The 20,246-nt window shown below is 49.1% G+C and overlaps 1 protein-coding gene and 1 long non-coding RNA gene across 4 annotated transcripts in view; one reads left to right on the forward strand and one right to left on the reverse strand.

The window, feature by feature from the left end:
- Positions 1–265: 265 nt before the first annotated feature.
- On the reverse strand, positions 266–10,889 carry LOC121662114. 2 transcript variants are annotated; one of them, XR_006015189.1, is made up of 4 exons: positions 10,677–10,889; positions 8,714–9,724; positions 972–1,297; positions 266–447 (listed from the first exon to the last, which is right to left on the reverse strand). It is a non-coding gene; the product is annotated as an uncharacterized LOC121662114 (long non-coding RNA). The 2 variants fall into 2 exon arrangements; XR_006015188.1 differs by having other exon boundaries at positions 266–1,297.
- The window catches only part of MDGA1 (MAM domain containing glycosylphosphatidylinositol anchor 1), a 152,563-nt gene continuing 142,034 nt past the window's right edge, over positions 9,718–20,246 (forward strand). For both annotated transcript variants that reach the window (XM_042022943.1, XM_042022944.1), the window contains exon 1: positions 9,718–10,579. In XM_042022943.1, the coding sequence (XP_041878877.1) occupies positions 10,453–10,579 (127 nt within the window). In that variant the 5' untranslated portion in view covers positions 9,718–10,452. The remainder of the gene's footprint in view (positions 10,580–20,246) is intronic.

Genomic DNA, 20,246 nt, shown 5'->3' on the forward strand with positions numbered 1-20,246 from the left:
CCCAGCATCTTTCCAGCAGTCCTTGCTTCTCCTCCCATGCTTCAAGCTGCCCCAGTGTCCCTCTTTCATCCCTCCCCCAGGCCATTTTCCAGCCCTTCCTTTCTCTGCCCACCCCATTAATTCCTGAGTCAGTGCTGCCTGACTCCCCACCAGCTTCTCCTTCTCACCTGGATCTTGCTGGTTCCCCCAGTCCTCCCTGAAGCTGGATGGAGAGGTGGCATCTGTCTCCCTCATTCCTGACGCCAAAGACCAGGAAAAATCAGAGTAGGAAAATCAGAGGCATTTATTCCTCAGTGCCAGAATCACATGCCATGAAACCTTCCAGCAAGTCAGATATTGGCGTATCTGCAAATCTGAGGGCTGCTGAAGAGCTGTAAACCTGATTCCAGATGTGTATTGTTCCTCCAGAATACTGGTTTGTGCATCCTGATGGAATATGGCACTGCTCTGTGTGAAATAGAAATGAATGGTTTATTATTGGCTTATCAGAAATCAGCTCTGGAGGTTGTTCCTCACAATGCACTTTGATTAGAACAGAAGATCAGACCAGCAGTGGTTCCTTCTGTCTCCGTAATCTGAATGATTTGGTCCATCTAAAAATTATGCTACTTTCCACTAATTTTACTGACTGACATAGCTAATAGGGAAGTCTGTTGCTGCTGCTCAAAACCCTTGTCTGATTTGCCTGGGGAAGTTTGGATGCAGGGGCTGGTTTAGAAAGGAGAAGCCTCTCACCCCTCACCATGCCACCTGGGGAGCTGCATGGACAAACTTCTTTGAAAACCCACAGGGTGAGTGTGCAACATTTCAGACATGAAGTGATATGTCTTAAAACACTGAAGTGACTGGTGAGCCCCTAGAGGGAGGTTGCAACAGAGGGGATTACATTTTCAAGCTTTAGGAAAGTGCCACCTAAACAATCGGTAAGTCAAGCCCTATCTTGGCTCCAGCGGCCCTGGATTTGGCTTTACCTCAGGCTAACAACCCGTATCATAGTCCTCCCCATCTGTGAGATTCCAAGCAATGGTGTGTGCTAAAGCTGGCTGCTCCCAACGTCTTCAAGGCTCAGTACAAGATCACCTGTGTGCCCAGCACATCACTCTTCTGGAAGCAGCAATAGCAACAACCATCAAAGTCTCTGGCTTTAGTATCAGGCTAGCATGATTAGCTCTTTTTCTCTTTCTTCTGAGAACTAGATGTAACTGAGAAATCAATCAAACTTCAACCTCTGCCAGCCTGTGAAGAGTGGAGAAGGTGGAGGTTCCCAGCAGGTTGTATGATCTGCCATTTCTCCGGTCTGAAAGACAGCAAGAAGAGAAATGTCTTTGTTCCGCATTCCTGCTAACTTTCTTGGCATAATGAGCTAGCCAGCTAATAAGCAAGTAATTATACATTGGAATACACAGTTCAGTGGCAATTCTGTGTGTCTGCAGCCATGCTGAGAAATGAGGCAAGAAAGCATTCTGTTCCAGCTCTGCTCATCCCTCTGCCTTGCTGCCTGAGTTTGGGTGAGTCACACCTCGACTCTGTGTTTCAGCCCCCTCCTCACACAGCAGAGTGCTCCTTCATGCTCACTTTTGATCAGGGGTGCAGCTTCTGACTGAGACAGCCATGCCAGCAAAACCCTTCTGCGTCAGTGCAGGTTCACTTGCTGTGTTACTTGGGAGCAGTGAGGAGATGGGTGATCCTGGCAAGAGCAGCTCTGCTGGTAAACTGCCTCCCCAGGAGCAGTGTTTCAATGCTACAGAGAACTCACACACCTCTCTTGTGTCCCCAGGCAGCTCCAGCCCCAGCTTCTCTAAAATGATAAGAGCAGCTCCAATGAAAAATATGTTGGTGAAAGCGGTTGGTTTATCTAGAATTTCCTCCCAACATGGTTTTTCTGTTAATTTCTTGTATGTAGCATCTAGTGTTACTTAGTTTTACAGTAATGGTTCTTCTAACTCTGAATTGCTGTACAATTGTGTTATAAATAGTCATGTTAAGTTGAAACAGAGTATTTCACCATGGATTTTCTAAAATGCATCAAGATACAGAGGAAAAATAAGGATACTGCTGTGCCTTAAGGATGTGAAAATATTTAAGCATAAAGGCAACATGGAATTGTGCTTCAGGCTCACCCCAAAAAGCACAATCCTTGGTGTGTGCATGTGTGTATGTGTGTGTGTGTGTTGTGTTTTAACATCCTTTCAGCAGGCACAGTTCTGAACATTTTCTCTTCTTCGCATATTTCTTTTGCAACTTCTGGATTTGTGCAATGAATTTCCAAGATATTTTCACTCCAACAGGCAGTTTGTTAAAAATGTAGCTGTAGTGTATCACGGGATGGAAGAGAAAAGGATTTGTGTGTGTATCTGTGTGTGTGTGTGTACATACAGTTTAACACAAAAGTAAAATTCACTGGATCCTTGAGTCAAGTACCGCAGCAATGGCAAACAACACCTGAAAATGAAGAGGCAATAGCAACTTGTAAGGGTAGCTCATAAACTGTATACAATACCCTACAAGGAAACCACTTCTGCACAAATTAACTGTAGGGGCTTTACTCCCAAACTCAGTTAAAGTGGCTGAGCCTTGTGTGCTACTTTTGCACCATGGGCTACATTTGGGTCATGAGAAGGGAGTGGCTTTTAGATTAAGATAGAGGAGCCAGCTGCCCTTGACTTTTCTTGTGTTTCACATTTCTCAAAACGCTTGGACTTCAGGCATCCAAGTTTCCTTAATGTCATACAGGATCAAAACACTGAGATGAAATAATGTTTTTATACAAGTGGCATAGGTGCAGAGACTGCTGAGGAACACAAATGAGGGCTGAGAGACCCTGTCCTTGCAGATGAGGTCAGAGCATCCTCCTTCACGGAAATAAGATTTGCAGCACTCTATCCCTCCAGACCTCATCAGCTTACAGACCCAAAGCAGGGAAGTTCAGTGGCACTGAGACATGCATTGCCCAGTAAGGTAGCTCTTTGCATTTTCTCCTTAAACCTCTGGAAACCCTCTGATGTATTCACCTGCCACTCTGAGCTATAGGTACGAGCAGAGCAAGGAAGGACAGTGAAACAGGCCTTATAAGTTATTTTGAATTAAAACATAAGTGTCCACATCTATCTTTGAGTGCCTCTGGAAGAGATAAGTACACTGGGGCCACTATATTTCGAACAAGAACTCTGGCCTCAGGATTTCCAAAACTCAGGTCAAAGCTTGTTTATTTATAACCCTCCTGGAAGGAGTCTGGGCAGAGGGAAGATGGGTCAGGCTCGGAGAGTGGATTTGTGGTTGTGAAGGAAAATAGCAATCAGCTGAAGAGCTGCCAAAAAGAGAGTAGGAGGAAGCCTCCACCAGGCACTGGGCTGACTCAGGTATCTCCAGTCAAAACAGCCAGTGATGGCCAGGTGAGCTGGGGACTGCACAGCCATTCTCCTGGGTGGAACGAAGCCCATCCCAGTAATGGTCTGACTGCCCAAGCTGTTTGGACTGTGGCAGTGCACACTGGCTCTGACAGCTATGGATTCCAAATGTTTTTCATTGTTGCTTTACAGTGAGAGGCTGGTGGAGAGCTGCACCTCTGAACAGCAGTGTATGTTCCCCCAGGAAGCAGTGGGGATCCTTCAGGAGTTGAATGGGATGTTCTTCTCTGCAGCCTGTCTGGCACACTGTCGGATCTTTCTGCAACCAGCTCTGCTAGCTCTTGTGGGCTGGGTTTGATAGGGAGGGGAGATTCTGGCAGAAAATCAGTTTTCTCTGCAACTACCTTTTTATATCCAAAACAAAAATGCTCAACTTCCTGAAGTGAGGGTGGCTCAAAGGACAAAATGGGACTGAGGAACTTCTTGTGTGTTATTTTGAGTCACTGTATTGCTAATAGGATCAGCTTCCCAAAAACGAGTGTGGCCACTGGGCAACTGAAGTGAGAACACCAGCTGGAGAGTTCTCTCACCAATGAGAGGTGTCAGGGCATGTGAGCCACAGCCTCACCTGGGCACTTCCACAGAAGTGACTCTGCAGGATGGTTTCCTCCTCTCGTCAGGGAGACATGATATGCTGTCTGCAGCTAAAGGCTGTCTCCACCAAGGCCTAAACAGGAAGGTCCCAGCTAAGAGTTGTACGAGCTGATCAATCATCCCCACGCTGTGACTTTCGTTTAAAACCCCTCAGGGGAAATTCAAGTAGCACATTCTCCTGGGAGTGCTGACACTGGTTCCAGCACAGCCCTCTGTCTGGAGGCATCTGCTTCAGGAGCAGCTCCTTTGCTGTCACCTGCACCACCACCTCCACTGCAGGGTAGAGATCACATGTTTTAGATCAGCTGCCTGGCACTGACGAAGTCTGCAATCGATACACCTTTCGCTTGTAGTGGCAGAGGGCATGAACAGGGCAGAATCATGGCCAAACCCTTTGTATCTGCTCTTTGTGAAAAAGTATCCCTCTCCAGTGCAGTCTGGGAGATGTGGGCTAGGAGAGGGCACTGAGGCAATAAAAGGAAGTGGAAGAAAGGAAGAACAAGTTCCTTTGACCAGAATCAGCTTGACATTTTCTCAACTCACTTTTTACACATGAAAGGGAAGGTGGGAAACAAGAAGAAAGCATGAATGTAGAAGGAGAAGCAGGCAGAGGAGAAAAAAGATCAAAGAAAAGGTGAAACAAGAAAAATATGTTCCCCGTGATGCTGAGACACGTCTGAGCCCCTATACCAGCCCAAATCTCTCCTAAAGCATAAGAGCAAAAAATCCTAACCCAGCAGGATCTCTGGCAAACTAGATATATAGGCTAAGAAGCAGAGAGATTGGTAGAAAATGTTGAGTTAAAAGCCTGTGGGTTTAGTGCACAAGCGGGAAGGGGGAAGTGAGGGGGGCACGGGGTGAGCACTTGAGCTGGGGAAAGAAGAGTGGGCCACACATTAAGATCACAGGGGCAAGGCATTGCAATGGCTTTCAAATAAGCCTTAACCAGGAAACAGAAGTTTGTCAAAGCAGAGTTGAGTGAAGGCAGGGGGCAGGAATAGCGGAACCCAACACAATAGCAACTAGCTGTCAGAAATCCCAGCACAGCCCTGTGACTAGCAGCATCTGGGAAGTGCAGGGAGGAAGAGTGGTAAGGCTCAGGTAGGATGAATATCTTGGGTGAAGAATAGAGATGGACTCCCTCTCCATCACTCCTTTCAGTACCAAACACTATCTGTGATGAGGAGAGGTAATCAAAAATGCAAAGGATACACAAGAGACTCAGAGGTACCATTAGTGTTGTAAAATGCATCTGGGAAGAAAGTGAGCACAGCATAGGTGTATTCCCTGGAATGGAGATGAGGAGAACTGAGGACAGAAAAGCAGAACCCTTGGGATTTATAGCCCTCTCTTGGCATGCTTCATACTGGAAGCAGGAGATACCCAGGAGGATCTAGACTGCAGCAGCACCAGCCTGGTGTAATGAACGATGGGAAACACTGCTCTAGGCCAGGGGAATTTTTTTTTGCACAAAGAGATTCTGATTCCAGCACTTCAGAATGGCAAACCAGGATTTTTTAATAAATTTTTCTACAGTTTTCCTGAGAAGACCAGTTAAACAGAAAGAAAACAGACAGCAGTTTAGCTGCATCCTGTCATTGTAGCTTTGCCCAGCTTCCCATCTTCCAGCAGGTTGTGTGTTGCAGACCTGGTGCTGTTGTCTCTAGTTTGCTTGTAGCAGTTTGAAGGGGCTCCCCTTCCTCGCACACACTGGCTTTCCCTTGCCTTTCCCAGTTTCCCCTCTTTAGCTCCTTTGCTGCCCAATCTCACTACCTCAGGTCAGACACTTACCCTGTCCCACAGTGCTGCAGAACCTGCTCCAGCTCAACAGCAGCACAGGAACAACCCTGCATGCTCAGCTCCTCGATGCAGACCTATGGTGCAGTTAGAATTCCCTTGTTTTCCCATCTCCCTGCTAACATCTCTGCTGCAGTGCTACAGAGTCCTCCAGCTTTCCCCTTCAAAAGTCTCACCTCCCCTGCAGCATTTGGAGTCACCCTGGCTTTGCCCATTCCCTTTAGGGTGCTCCATTATGTTCCTTTTCTATTCCTACTTTCTATTACTACTCCCTTTCAGTGGGCATAGTGAGAGAAATGTTGCAGTAAAGCTTCCATATATGTGTGGAAGGAGGGAGGGGACGAAGAGATCAAACATCATAGATCCTGGAGACATTCTTGGATGGGTTGCTGAGAAGAAAATGAACAGGAAAGAGGTGATAGAAATGTCAGGCCACAAGCTGAAGAGATCGCCGGGGCCCAGAGATAGTTGCATCATCCCAGGAAAGAAAGAAATGACAGACTGCACCAGACTATAGCACGAAAACATTGACACAGAGATAATTAATGTTCATGCAACTGGACCTTGGCCTCACATGGTTCTTCAGTCGCGGCTTGCCTGGTGTTGTGCTTTATATGATTTGCTCTCTTTGAACACAGCAGCTGTCCCAGAGACTGTCTACCTCTTAACAGAGCTGTGAAATATAGGTGATGGAGTATGTATAAATATTTCAGAGACAGGACTCATTTGACAAGTGGGGTCTTGAGAAGCAACCGGAGACACTGACTCCCAGATGGAAAGATGGGACAAATACATTCTGCAGAAACAGTCGGGGGGGAGGAAAGGCATCCTTCATCTTTGCTTTCTGACAAGTAGAATCACTACAGGGCATGGTTTCCCTATAACTAGTAGTTTGCTTAGCAAGTGTGCATGGGAGTGCTGCCTTGCTGTCACCCATTGGAAACTCCATAATTATGAATGCTATGATTTATTAGGCTTCAAGCAATAATTATTAATTACCTTATTTAGCAAATGCAGTTATGTTCTTGGGTTCTGGCAGTATTTTTTCCCACTCAGGATATACTTTGGCAGTTTACTTTGAAATTCATCTTTCAGAAGCATTTGTGCCAGTGAAACATGAGCATGTGCATTGAATGCTAACACAAAAAAGGGGTGTGAAGCATACATTTTTTTGATTTTTTTTCTCGACTCATTAGCCAGATATGTAATTCATACTCATTCAAATACTGAGGCAGTATTCCATAATTTAATGAGAATCCCTGAAAAAAAAAAATAATGGAAAGGCTACAAAATGCCACATAAATATCCTTATTTCAAAATTATGCATAGAAAAGAACAAGACTCATGTCTCCATGGCTTTATTTTATCACCATGAAGCTTCCTGGATCTGCAAACATCTCTTCATCTTGTTTTCCTTGGGTTGTTTTCAGCCTGCTCTGTGAAGATGTAGACAATTTTACTTTGTCTCATTATCATCAGCTCCTGCTTCTCCTCATGCCCTGGCAGAGGAGTTGATCCACGTGTCCGCCTGGTGCTGGCTGCCTCCTTCTACCTATGCACCCTTTATTAACACTGCAACCACCCACTGCGGGAAGGATTAAATCTTTCTCAGATAAGGGTTTATTGTATTAAAGAATAAATTTGCTCACATCAGGTGCTTTCACGGGTGCCCTGCTCTATGCCATCAGCTATAGAAAAGGCATCTTAGAGTGTGAAAACCACACTTTCTTGGCAAATCTTCCCTTAGTTATAGCAAAAAGAAATACAAAGGGGAAAAAAGCCAAACCACCACAAAAACGAGCAAGGCAGTTTTATAGTGGTGGTATCCTGACAAGTGATAGAATAGAATCCAGTGGGAAATCACCTGCCATGCGTCCCTCATGCATGGATTCCGGGCACTGGGGGATGCTGGGCTCTGGGGTGATGCTGTCTTGTCTGTACAACTGCTCTCTTCCTGGTGTATGTTACTGCTTTTCTCTCTTGCTGAGTACCGTTTACAATAGGAGTAACTACTTACTAATTAGGGGTTATATCTATCAATTGCTTGTTTGTTAGAGCATGACTGAGCAGCCAGTCGCTCTTTAGTCTATATCTTTTGATTTTTTTTTTTTTAAATTACATTTTTATCCAGGGAGTGACTTGTTCACATGACAACTCAGTGCCTGCCGGGTCCCGCACCCCTCGCCAGCTGCCTCGGGGAGAGAGTGTGGATGCAGAGCCGCGGGGCAGGGCCGGGAGCCCCCGGGGCAGCGTGCCTAGCCCGCGCCTGGCCGAGGCGGGGAGCGCGCAGGGGCTAGCCCCCAGGAAGGGCCGGAGAGCATCCGCTGTCTCTAAGGGATACCCGCATCAGCCCGTCCCCGGGAGCCCCGGCGGGGCCAGCGCTGGGGAAGAGACGAGCCGGAGCCCGGCTCTCTAGAGCAGAACGCGCCCCTAAGAGGGGTTTCCACGGCGCTGGCTCCGCTTTACGGTCTGGCTCATTGCTATGGACCCGGGCCAGGCACGGATGGGCTCGCCAGCTCGGGGGCGAGCAGGTCTAGGCTTCCCAGAAGCAGCGTTTTATCTCCCTAGCAAAGCAGACGGAGATAGGGATGGCAAACCAGGGCGCCGCGTAGCCCCCGGTGCCGGTGGTGATGCTCGGGGCTGGCGCAGCATCTTCTTCCTCCTCCCGGCCTCTCGCCCCGGGCCCTGCGCGGGGGGGGGGGGGGGGCACGGGGAGCGGGGCATGCAAAGCTTTCCCGCTCCGGGTTCCGTGTAGGAGCATCACCACGGCCCGGGGCCGGCAGTCCGGGGGGTACCGCGGCCTCGCAGCCACGCACCGGGCAGGGGCCCCGCACAGCACCCCCGCCCCGCAGGAGCGCCGCGCCCGCCGCTCCCTAGCAGCATGCACAAGGCAGCCCCGCCAGCCTGCAACCTACCTGGGGGGCCCCAAAAATCTTTGCTGGCACGAGCGAGCGCCAGTGCGGGAGACACCCCGGCAACCTGCGCTGCCCCCTATCCCTTGGCATCTCAAGTCCCAGACGGGAGAAGCCAACCTTGCCGCGAGCGTCCTGAGGATGGGGATACCCTGGACTCACAACCGATCTCTCGCCCGAAGCAAGCCCTTTTTTCTCCCCACCCCTGCGGTCTTGTCTATAATTGGGCCGGGGCGAGGCGTGGGGAGGCTCGCAGAATTGGGCAGGAGGCTGGGCTCTCCCCAGCACGCCCGCCCTCTTTAATTGGCTCTTTTTCTTTTTTTTTTTTAAACGAAGGGGAGTGAAATGGTGGAGGGGAATGAAATGGTGAAGGGGGTAGGGGGAAAACCTGGCAAGCCAACAGAGGAGAAGATAAGGCGCGGCTGGCAGAGCCGGCAGGCAGGGAGGTGGGAAGCGACCTCGGGCCAGCCCCGCTGGCGGGCGCGGGAACCCCCGGACGCCCCGTCGGGGGGCGGTGGAGCGGAGCGCCCCGGGGCCGGCTGCAGAGCGGTGACGTTCCCGGCAACTTTTGCAGGAGATTTTGGCGCTTCAGGAAAAAGCGGAGGGGTAGAGACCTGCCAAGCGGTTTCCAGCTGGCGTCTGGCAGGAGTAGCTCAACTTCGTTCAGCATCTTGTCCCTCACTGTCGTCTCCCTTCCAGTTGCAGCCTGTTAGTTCCCACTAGGAGCTCCGGCAGCCGTCGAGGGAGAGAGGCAGGGGCCTCTCTACAGCTGCAAATCCTCTGCGAGGCGGGCGGAGCAGACAAGAACGGAGGCGACGCACCCATACGAGGTCGGCACACAACATCAGGGAAAGTTTTGAAGAGCGAAGGACCTGGCAGGCTGGGGAGGAGGCGAGGAGAGCCGGGCTGAGCTGCAGGCGCAGCGAGGGTGCGTGGTCTGTCTGCTCCTCGGTTGCTTCTCCCTTCAGGCTGGCTGGGGCGGTGCAGTGCAGCTGGGGGAGCTCTTGGGAGCCGCTTTAAAAAAAAAAAAAAAAAAAAAAAAATCCTTCCTGGATTTGATTAATTACAACAATCCCCTCCTCAGAAGATCTGGAAAAGAAGAGCGAGGATCACCTATCCCTCCCTCCGCCTTTCAGCAGCTGGCTCCTACCCCCCACCCTCGCTTCCCCCCTTTTTCTCCACCTCCTTCTCCTTCTCCCCGTCCGCTCCAGGGGCTGCGGCCAGAGCTCGTCAGGAGGAGGAAGGGCGAGGACTCACTCAAGTTGGCCCCAGTTGGCAGCACTTCGGGCAGCGCGGGACTTGGGGCAGCGCTTGGCAGCTCCCGCTGAACAAAGGAGCCCCGTTTCCCGCAGGGATCGGGGGATAGGGCTGGGCTGGCCCGGGCCCTGCTCCTGCCCTAGCCCGGCGCCGGCCCGGTGCCCCTGGGCTGGCCTTTCCCCGTACCCCGAGTGCGGGCGCGGCTGCCTGTTCGCCTGGAGATCCTCGAGCAACCTGGCGAGGGAAAGCGAGAAGCGGTACTCCGCGTTTCTCCTTCCCTGCCTGCTTCTCTCGCTCTCTCCCTTCTTTTTTCTTTCTTTCTTTCTTCCTTCCTTTTTTTTTTTTTAATTTTAGATTTTACCCCCAGGCGGCCCCGGTGTGGGGGGTCCCTTCCTCCGCCCGAGGGGCGCCGGTGCCCGGCGCGGAGTGGGGCGCATGGGGCGGCGTTTCAGGAGGCTTTCGGCTGCTCCTTGCTCCCCCGCCGGATGCTGCCTGAGCTGTTTTGGCTGTTTTTCTTCGCCGGCGATGAAGGCTCTGCCTTGAAGATGGACATGATCTGTTTTTTATTCCTGTCTCTGGTGCCCGTGTACAGCAGGGGACAAGGGGTGTACGGTAAGAGACGTTGTCGCGGTCGCTGTTTGCGAAGGAGGGGTGAGGGGTGGGGGGCGAGGGCGCGGAAGGCGGCGGTGGGATCAAAGTTAAAAAGCACCTGCAGGAGAAAGTAAATGATGCCGCCGAACCTCGTCTCAGCCTGAGCGGAGAGACTGATGCAGCAATAGGGCTTCCAGCGCCTGTAGCTACTTCATAATTCCTCGCCGTAACCTCTGGCCGCCTCCCATGTACGAGTCCGCCGAGATGGCACGCAGGGACCGCCGGCGGGGCTGCCGCCGGGGGAGCGACTGGAGCCCCGGCCCTGCCTCCCCTCTCCCCACCCGCCTCGCGTGGGGACGCCACGCTGATGCCGGCGGGGGCGGCTCCGGGAGCACCTCCGAGTTGCATTTTCTTTGGGGCAGCGGGAGGACGGAGGATCCCTTCTCCGCGCTGCGCTTGCGGGTTTCCTTCCTCTCAGGACCACCGGCACGGGGAAGCAGGGAGAAGGGCGGCCGGGCTGCCGCGCCGGGGGTCTCGTTCCTTGGGTGCCGGGGGCTGCCCGCTCCCGCTCCCGCCACCGGCACGGCTCCACCTGGCTCGGCGGGGCCGGCTCCCCGCTGCTCCCCGCTGCTCCCCATGGCGAACCCCGCTGCTCCCCATGGCGAACCCCGCCGGGCTCCCCGGGGGGACGAGGCGAGGCTGGTTTTGCACCCTGTGGAACTTTGCTGCTGATTTTCTTCTTAAGGTGATGGAGATGGGTGGGTGGTGGTCTGTGGCAGAGCTGATGTCGAGCTGATTGATTATTTTCCCCTCTTTTACTATTATGATTTTTGCATTTACGGAGCTTACTTCCTCTCCTTGTTTGCAAGCAGGGTGGCAAATGGCGAGCTCGGGTGGTCTCCTCATGAGAGGTCTGGCTTCCACAGCCCCTCAGTGAGAGGGCAGAGGCGGGGGATGGCACCCCGTGCTGCCGAGCACAAGCCCCGGGCTGAGAGAACACCCGGGATTTACTTTACCCAGACATCCAGCCCCCCTTTCCCTCTCCCAGCCCTCTCTGAATTCTTGCTTTACAAGATCTGCATTTCCAATACACTGGGAAAAAATAAATAAAAGCAACCCACAAGACTTGTCTCTCATAACAAGCCGGCTTTATCTTGGCTTACAACTCAGTTGTGCGTTGCTGTAAAGTCCTTCTGGAAGGCATGCCACTGCCTCTAACAAGCCAAGCTCTCTGAGCTCTGAAGAGAGACCCCAGTGAGAGAATCCAGCCCCCCCGCTCCCTCTTTTTTAACAGCACGCAGCCAGTCTCTTGTGTGAGCTCTGGCAAAGATCAGTTCAGTCTCACTGACTATGGGTAAGTCTTTGTAGGTCACTTTTTAATGATGTATTTCTTTAATGGAAACAATTCCTCCTTTCTCCTTGAGGACTGGGATGTTAATTTGAGTTTGGATCTGTTTTGTAAAATAACTGTTTTAAAAAGAGGGTGTTCAGCTTCCTTTATTTTTTTCTTTCTTCCTCTCAGTATATGTGTTTTCTCCCGGTCTGCATATCCAGACGAAAATTGTATGACCCTTAAAAGGCTGGAAAGATGAGGAGTGGAATGAGTTTGTGGTACAGAAAACTGGTCAGGGCATACCATTTAATCCTTTAAAACAGGTCATCTGCTTCTAGTTGAACTTTTATTATTTCCCTTCAGTGTGTTTGCTGCCGAATAGCTGTCAGTTGCTGTAGAATGGACTCACCGCTTAGGATTGTAGCAAGAGGGACAGAGCTTAAATGTGCTTTAGAGGGTTGCCTGTTGTATTTTTTCATACACTTCAGTGAAGTTGCATTTGACAGAGTTGCTGCTATTAGATCTTCAGAATAACTTACTGATGTTTTTGTCTTTTTCACTCAGAGAGGGATTGAAGAAGCTGTGTACAAAAGAAAGCACAGATGCAGACATACACTAAGATGAAGGCATCCTTTTAAGCCAAAATGGTACACTACTTCTATCTGTTCTCTTACTTAACTACACAAAGGGGAAATCTAGTGTCTTCCTTCCTCTCCCCACCCCTACCTCTTCAAACTATCGAACAACAGGAGCCTTAATACTCAGTTGTCGCTGAGTGCAGCCCAGAGCAGTGTCTCGTGGAATCAGCACGCTGCAAACTTGGACGGTGACTAATAGTTTTCATATTGTCCTTACCAATTCTGCCTTCAGTCCACTACCCTGGGCTGATTTCATGCCTTGTGCAGCCAGAACTGTTTCTTTGGATGTGAGATTGCTGTTACTGATGGCTCAAGCAGAGCTGGATTAATATTGTTATATTTGCAAGGAAAAATAAAAAGCAGGATTAGAAATTAGTGCTACTGCCCCCCCTCCACTTGGGTTTTTCTCTTTATTGGTCTCTTGCCATAGCTTTAAGCTGTACTTCAGCATTTTGTGTTGTGAATGTCAATCTCATGTGGCACCTAATTTAAAAATGATGGGAACTCAAGTGTCACGGTTCAGATCTGTTTTCCTGCCTTTGAATATTGGCAGGGGAGACTGGGGGAGGCATCTATATGGGTCTATAAATATATTTTACTTCAGCAAATCTCCTGAGATTAAATCAGATTAAACAAGATAAAGCATCCATGTGATGTACCCTTTAAATAATACACCCACATGGATGTGCACAAAAGACCTCTGTCTGGGAGAGCAGAGTTGTTGGAGGGGTTTATTGAGATGAATGGTATAAATAAAATCCGTATAAGGGGGGTTCTGGGAAAGAAGCATTTGCAATTGAGGTGCAATTTAATTAGGAGTCAAGGTGCTTTTTGCCTGCTACCTGAAGAGGCTTGTTATATAAATTGGCATTTGTTGTAATGACTGAAGTGTGTCTGAAACCCTCTTCTCATTAGCTGATCCTATTCTTTCAGCCTTGTTTGTTGCAGTGAGACAAGGCTGGCCTGATGGGGAAGGCAATTCAGCAGACTGCCAAGAGGCAACTTTTATCAGCCTTTTGTGGTAGCCCATTTCCCAGACTGCATGTGCTTTTCAATCCTGGTGTGTTAATGCTGCTGGTCAAGATGAGGAGTCAACTGTAACAGATCTCTAGAAAATGTCAAAATTGGGGAGGAGGAATTAGGGGGTAAGGAAACAGGGGACTTGCCCTTCGAGGCTTGGAGTTATCAACCCCTAAAGACTATAAGTCAGACTGAGAGAGGAGGATTGAGGGTGGGGTGGCATTCAAAGGGAAAAGTATGCCTCTTGCTTTCCATTCCCCTTCTAGATTTCAGGACTTGTGTAGCTCTGGTTTGGTGTGCACAGTGCTTCTGCTATGCTTGCTCCATGTCCAGTGTATAATTAACACTTCTGGGTTGTCATGCAATTAGCACAGTCCCACTGATCAGCAGCAGCCTTTCAGGCAGAATAAGAAAGTGGGATGTTTTGTGCCCTGCCTCTCATAACTCGCCTGCAGAAAAGGCATTTTGGGAATGGGCATCACAGTGTGTGATGAGGGGCTACATCCAGCAAGGTGATGGAAAGGGAATAAAAGGAAATGTTTAGGCTGGGCAGCAAGGAAAGCTGCCTGGCACCATGATGAGAGCGACTGGATGGGCTGCACTTGAAACTGGCAGGGTGAAGCGCTTGGAGTGTAGAGTAGTTCTGCCCTGGCCTCGGAGGTGGGGAATAAATGACCTGTTAAGGCTCTTTCTTTTAAGAGACACCATCACACTGAATCACCCCTGAGATGCCACTACAGACAGCAAAAAAACCAAACCTGGTGGAAGACTGTTTTCTTGTGTCTGTGATGGTGGAGTGTCATAATAAAACATATCCTGTGTTTAGGTCATAAAGATCCACACTTCTTCATTTCATGTACACATGACATGATTTGTTTCCTGCTCCTTTTACCTGTTTTTTTTCAAGTAAAAACACTTTTCCTAGAGTTTTTTTAATGTAGGCTGCCTCACACCTTCTTGCAACCTGTGTGTGTGCATGTCCTCTGCTGACAGTTTCTGGGGCACAGGCACTCTAATGTCACCTGGAGCCTAGTGATCTGGATCCATCCCTCTCACATGCCTCTGCCTAGAGCTGTTTTGCCAGCAGTAACTCGGGGCCAAGACATGGAACTCTTCAGCTGCCTTGCTGTCATCTCAGTGCACCCTGTGTCCTCAGAAATGGCTGAAGAGATTGCTGGCTAAAGAAGTGATGGAGCTGGCTCCTGTGAGCCACTTCTTGGCTGATTCTGTTTGGAAAATGCGATGCTTGGAAACAGTGGCCCTCCAAACTAAATATGTGTGTGTGTATGCATACATACATGGATGTACACACATCCTTTGTGCTCAATCATTTCTCTTTGTTGTCCAGCTCTTAAACGTGTTGAGGCCAAGTCTGTATACCTCAAGCCTTTTGAGGAATGACTTTTGTAACTGGAGTGCCACAGAAATAGTCTCACCAAAGGGCTGGGTTGGTCCAAGATTTGCACAGCTCTTGATCAGCTCTTTAAGGTCAAGGCATTAAATCTGTCCGGCCCACTGCTTCAGAATGTCTTGCTGTTCTTCAGTTGTAATGCATCAGATTCACTCTTCTGTGACACTAGAGCCTCTGGTTTTAGGTCAGGTCAGTAGCTTCACACACCAGATAAGCCCTCAATTGACTTTAATATGCAGTACTAGAAAACTGACATTATCATCTTGACAGGTTGTTTGCAACTTGCCGGATGAAGTCAAAATATTTCACTATAGGTGTCATCAGAAACCACCATCCTATGCTAATTTTTGTGGGAACATGAAGACAGATGTTCAATAATTTGACATGAGCAGCACAGCTTTTAAAATGATCACTGTGTCAGGTTCGCACTGGAGTTTTTGAAATATATATATATGATTTCAGATGAGTTTGAAAGAGGGGGAGGTAGGTGTATTAAGTGACTCCCAATAAGTAGAAGATGCAGCAGAAGATGGCCCTGGAGGGGTCTTTCCACAGTAATTCAGTGGTGGCAGTAAAGGGTGCTGTGCTGCTGAGGCTGCTGTTCCTATTTTGAAGTAAAGATAAAAATGATTTCCATGCTGGTAACTCAGGGGTCTTGGGACACTTCCCATCAACCAGAAGCCCTACTGTTTTGCCTGTGTTTTGACGAGTTACTGCTATTCTGCTTGCTTGAATAGTGCAGTTTCAGGCCTCCAGTCCCTCCCTCCATACACACTGTGCTCTCTTGGTTCATTAAGCATAGTCCATTAGCATTAAGCTAAGAACCATGCCTGCATGGCTATGGCTTGTTATGAGGAGGGCAGGGGTGGGGGGTGGGGAAAAATTGCCTTCTGCCCAGTGCCGATGTACTGACAAAAGCAATAGAGAGAGATGCATTTCTACTAGTGAAAGATAGCTTGGGGTGGGAGGTGTTTCTTACCCTGTTCATGGAAATGTCCCGAACCCTACGTGCAAAAAGCTTCTTTAGTTGGCACAAGGGAAGTCCACAGGCAACTGGTTTGCCTGTGTAGCTCTGGAGAGACAGTTCACTGGTGAATTTCTCAGCAGGACAGGTGAGATGTTGATATTTTTTGTGCAGAGGGGTGGCTGTGTTTTGCTGTGAAGATGAGCCTTCTAGAGAAGAGGCAGTGGATAATGTGGGTTTGTTCTCGGAAAGGCTGTGTGTACCCACATCTGGTGATACAGTATGTGTTTCTTCAGGCCATACCTGCTAGCCCAGATCTTAGGTACACTGAAACCATTAAGAAAACGTTGAGACCATTTCTGTTCTTAAGCACTCAAGGCGAACACATCAAGTGCGAACACATCAGACACTTTTTGCTGATCATCATCCTCTGGTATGACACAGGTTTAGATTCAAAAAGGGAAAATGTGCCAGTGTCCTCTGGGCTTGTGGAGGAAAGGGGAGAGCTATGGCATTGACACCACACAGCAGAATGCTGATCTGGGAAGGCCTTCAGGATCAACCAGAGAGAGTGATGTGTTGAGAAGTGGAAAAAGAGACTTTGTGTGTTTCATGCCTCTGTGCCCACATTTAGCTGGTAGGTCTCTGCTCTGATAGGATCCAAAGTCCTTGGATTTGAAAAGAAAAAAAAAGCTTTCATCTGCCCCTCATTTGGGGAAGGTGACTGAAGAAACAACAAAAGGTCGTTTCTTATAGCTAAGCACTTGCTTATTGTTTAAAAGAAGAAATTAAGTGTGTGATAATTCATGGAGCTGAGACTCAAAAGTGCTGCATTAAAGAGCTAGGAAAGAGCTCGAGAAGTGGAGCCAGGAAAAGGAGATCCTGGGCTACAGCTGGTCTTGTCTCAACGAAGCTCAAGCGGGAGAAGGGCTGTTACCACCGGGTTAGCCGGGGCAGCACATGATGGGAGGCAGAGCCTTTGTACCCAGTGCCAGGTGTTTCTCGGAACGAAGGTTTAGACTCCCGCTTCTTTGTGACTTCTTCAGGCAGAGCGCGCCGCCGCAGGGCTCCTGCTTCGCCTCCCAGCCGAGGAAAAGGCTGCCCGTCCTTCCCCGTCCTGGCGGCGGGCTCCTCTCCAGCTGCGGCTGCGGAGCACATCTGGGCGGCGGGGTCGCGCCTCCGCCGCTGCCCGGCAGAGGGAGGCGTTGCGCGGCCCCGCCGGGGGTGCCCGGCGAGCGGCCCTTCCCCGGGAGAGCGGGCCGGGACTTCCCCGGGACCCGCTCCCGCTGTGGCAGCGACCGCGTCCCGGCCGGACACGCGTGGGGCGGGCTGGGGCGCGGCCCCGGCTGCCGGGCTGGGCGGGCCACGCCGGCAGGCGGCTCGTTCTTCCCGTGGCCACCTTGGCGGACTTCGGGCGGGACCTCACTGTCCATCTTCCCGGCGTTTTCTGGGAGGCTGTGTGGGAGCGAGCGCCCGGGATGGAGCTGCCGCGTCCAGGTTTTGGCGCTGGCTGCCTGCGGGCGGCTTTGCATCTGTCCCGGGTTTGTTTTAGGATCTGGAGCTCTGTCAAATTGTACCCAAGCACTACATAACCGATACCCTCCTCCCCCGCCCTTTTTTTTTTAACATTTCCCCTTTTCTGTTTGTTCTCCTCTGTCTCCTTCCTCTCCCCCCCTCTCCTGGATTATGAACGTGCTATTCTTTCAGTCCTTTTGTCCATTTCCAAACAAAGATTATAGAAAAAAGTGAGCGCAGGCCTCTTAAGTACTTCATGAGGTTTTCACTCCTTTTTTTTTTTTTAAACATAACTGTGTAGTTGTGATTAGGGGATTTTTATTTTTTATGCGGTTTTTTGTTTGTTTGTTTAGGGGTTTGTTTGGTGGTTGGTTTTGGTATCGAAAAGGTAGGATTAAAGCAGTCTGAATGGATATAAGGGAAGAGGGGTACTCATGCATGGCCTTGCTCTGGGAGAGGAGGAAAAGACGGCAAGGTGATGTCTGCCTATCGGGCTTCAAAATTCTCAGCTGAAGGCATTAGTGCTGTGATATATCTGTAGCCTTGGTTCTGTGATGCAGCAGAGATGAGAGGGCCACAGCAGAGGTATAGGATTGATTCTGGTGCTTTGGCCCTTGGAAAACACGGCTTAGGGACCCTAGCTTAGAGCAACAGTGTCTTCTGAGCATTGTTGCTGCCTACAGGGAGTTCTTTGCACCACTGTATTTGCCATGCTGTATCCCAGGTCATCTTCTGGCTACTAAAGCTTTAGTTTTAATGCCCAAATACTGTGGCCTATGGCTGGCGAAGGAGATGCCTAAAGTTAACTGAGGAAGTAGAGGCAGATGAATCTAAATGATTAGTTCTTCAAATTTTCCACTTGTTCTTCTAGACTAGGCAATGTGGTTACTCCAAGGTGTGCTTGTGACTGTATTCCCAAAATGAACAGAGAGCTTTATGGTTCTGGTAATGCTTGAACTCCTCTGAGAAGGATGCTGCTTCTGTAGAGCACGCAGTGTTCTCAGTATTGTGCTAGCAAGGAACAGCTATGTAGACACAGTTATATATTTCAGTGGCTGTGAATCGGGCAGGACAGCCCGCTGCGGACAGCCGTGGTGCTGGAGTGGCCTGGTGATTTGAAGTCACCAGCACTGCTCTGTGTGCAGGTCAGGGCTCTGTGCTGGGCTGCAGACCTCCAGGGAGATGGTGCATCAAGGCAGCAAGCAAGGACCACAAGAAGTTTTATTGATCTGGCCAGCTTCTTGCTTTCTTGTGTCTCCTACTTCTCTCGTGCTGCAAATCACTCATGGCTGTTACCCTTTGCTTTAGCTTGCCTAGGGGAGATACCACCGATGTAACTAAAAATCTGCCGGGCTGTGATGTGCTGGCTTGTGGTTTCTCCCCACTGTGAGCTGTAGTGTAGGACAAATGTCATGCAGATACTTTTGCTGGGTTCATGTAAATGGAAATATCCAGGCTGAGGATAGCAATTGACAAAGGTGCAGTAAGAACGGCAGTTTCTGAAGACAAATTAGCAAATGTTGCCTAAAGAAGAACTGACAAAACATTGAAAGCAAAAGTCAAGCTGTGAGAAAAGCTTTAGGATGTCTGCAGGTGGACATTTAATACAAGAGTAACTGCTTGCTATTGCTGTTCCTGTTTCAGAAGGAAATGGTCCTTCACTAATTAGCGTAAATTGTTTTAAAATAAATGTGGATGGGAATCTTGTGCATCTCTTGTGTGTCTTTGGCATGAAATAAAAAGGAAAAACAAAGATGTGATTCAGACAGATGTTTGAGAAACGTGTCAAAATGGGTTTTGCTTACAAATACTGTTTCACCTTCTGGTGCTTGTTGCGTGCCTTGCACAGTGAAAAAAGGCATTCGTAGATCTAGAGTGAAGAATGAGTGTCTTTTGCTAAGTTTAATAAATGGATTATTCTGACTTGGAGCATTTCTCAAAGCAGCAGAATCGTGAGAAGTTGAGGCTTATAAAAGTAACGTGAGCAGCAAGAGCCAGCTGGAGATGGGAGACTGAACTCCTGTGCCAGTCAAGTGAATCCAGCTGGGGTGTTAGGAATATTTAACTGGTAGGGGCATCTGTACTGTAGTTGATAGACCCTGAAAATCGCTCTCATATTGTACATGGTGGATTTCTTGTGGGTTTATGTGTCTCCCATCACTTTAATATCTATGAACTTCCACCTTTACAATGCCTCTGTTGCCACCAGTAATTCCAGTCTGCATGTGGGGAAATGAGATGGAGATTAAGTGATTTGCCCGTGGCAGAATGAAGAATTGAACATCAGCAAAGTTTTAACTATCCCTTTCTCTCTGGTAAAGTGCAGCTGGTATTAAGTGCAATCCCTGTGGCTGATAGATTCAAGGTAAATACATCCTCAATAAGAAGGCATAAGCCATTGAAAATTGGCTCTGATCCAGTTATCTCCAAATCAAGCACTTTTAGTAAGAAAACAAAACCATGTTTTGTCTTTCACTACTAATTTAGCTCGTCTTTGACACAGATTAGGATTATTTTAGGACACCCTTTGGAGGTCTTCTAGAAGTTAAGCCTTCCTGTACAGCACTGGGAGAGACAGAAGTCTTTTAGTTGTGGGTACATACGTGGCTTTGCTGTGCTTGAATCTGCAGAAGGATCAGTTTGGGAAACTGTTGACTCATTCTGCAACGATTTAAATTATTTTGCACTTGATCAAAGAGGCAGTATTTCTTGCTATGGAAAACTTCTGTCATGAATGGAGGAGATTAAATGACTATTGATGGTACCCGGGGGAAAGACAGGAAGGCAGTGTTAGCCATGAAGGAGCA

Source organism: Corvus kubaryi, unplaced genomic scaffold (genome assembly GCF_017639235.1).
Source record: "Corvus kubaryi isolate FWS band 111438036 unplaced genomic scaffold, C.kubaryi_AGA036_p1.0 37232, whole genome shotgun sequence".
Classification (NCBI taxonomy): Eukaryota; Metazoa; Chordata; class Aves; order Passeriformes; family Corvidae; genus Corvus; species Corvus kubaryi.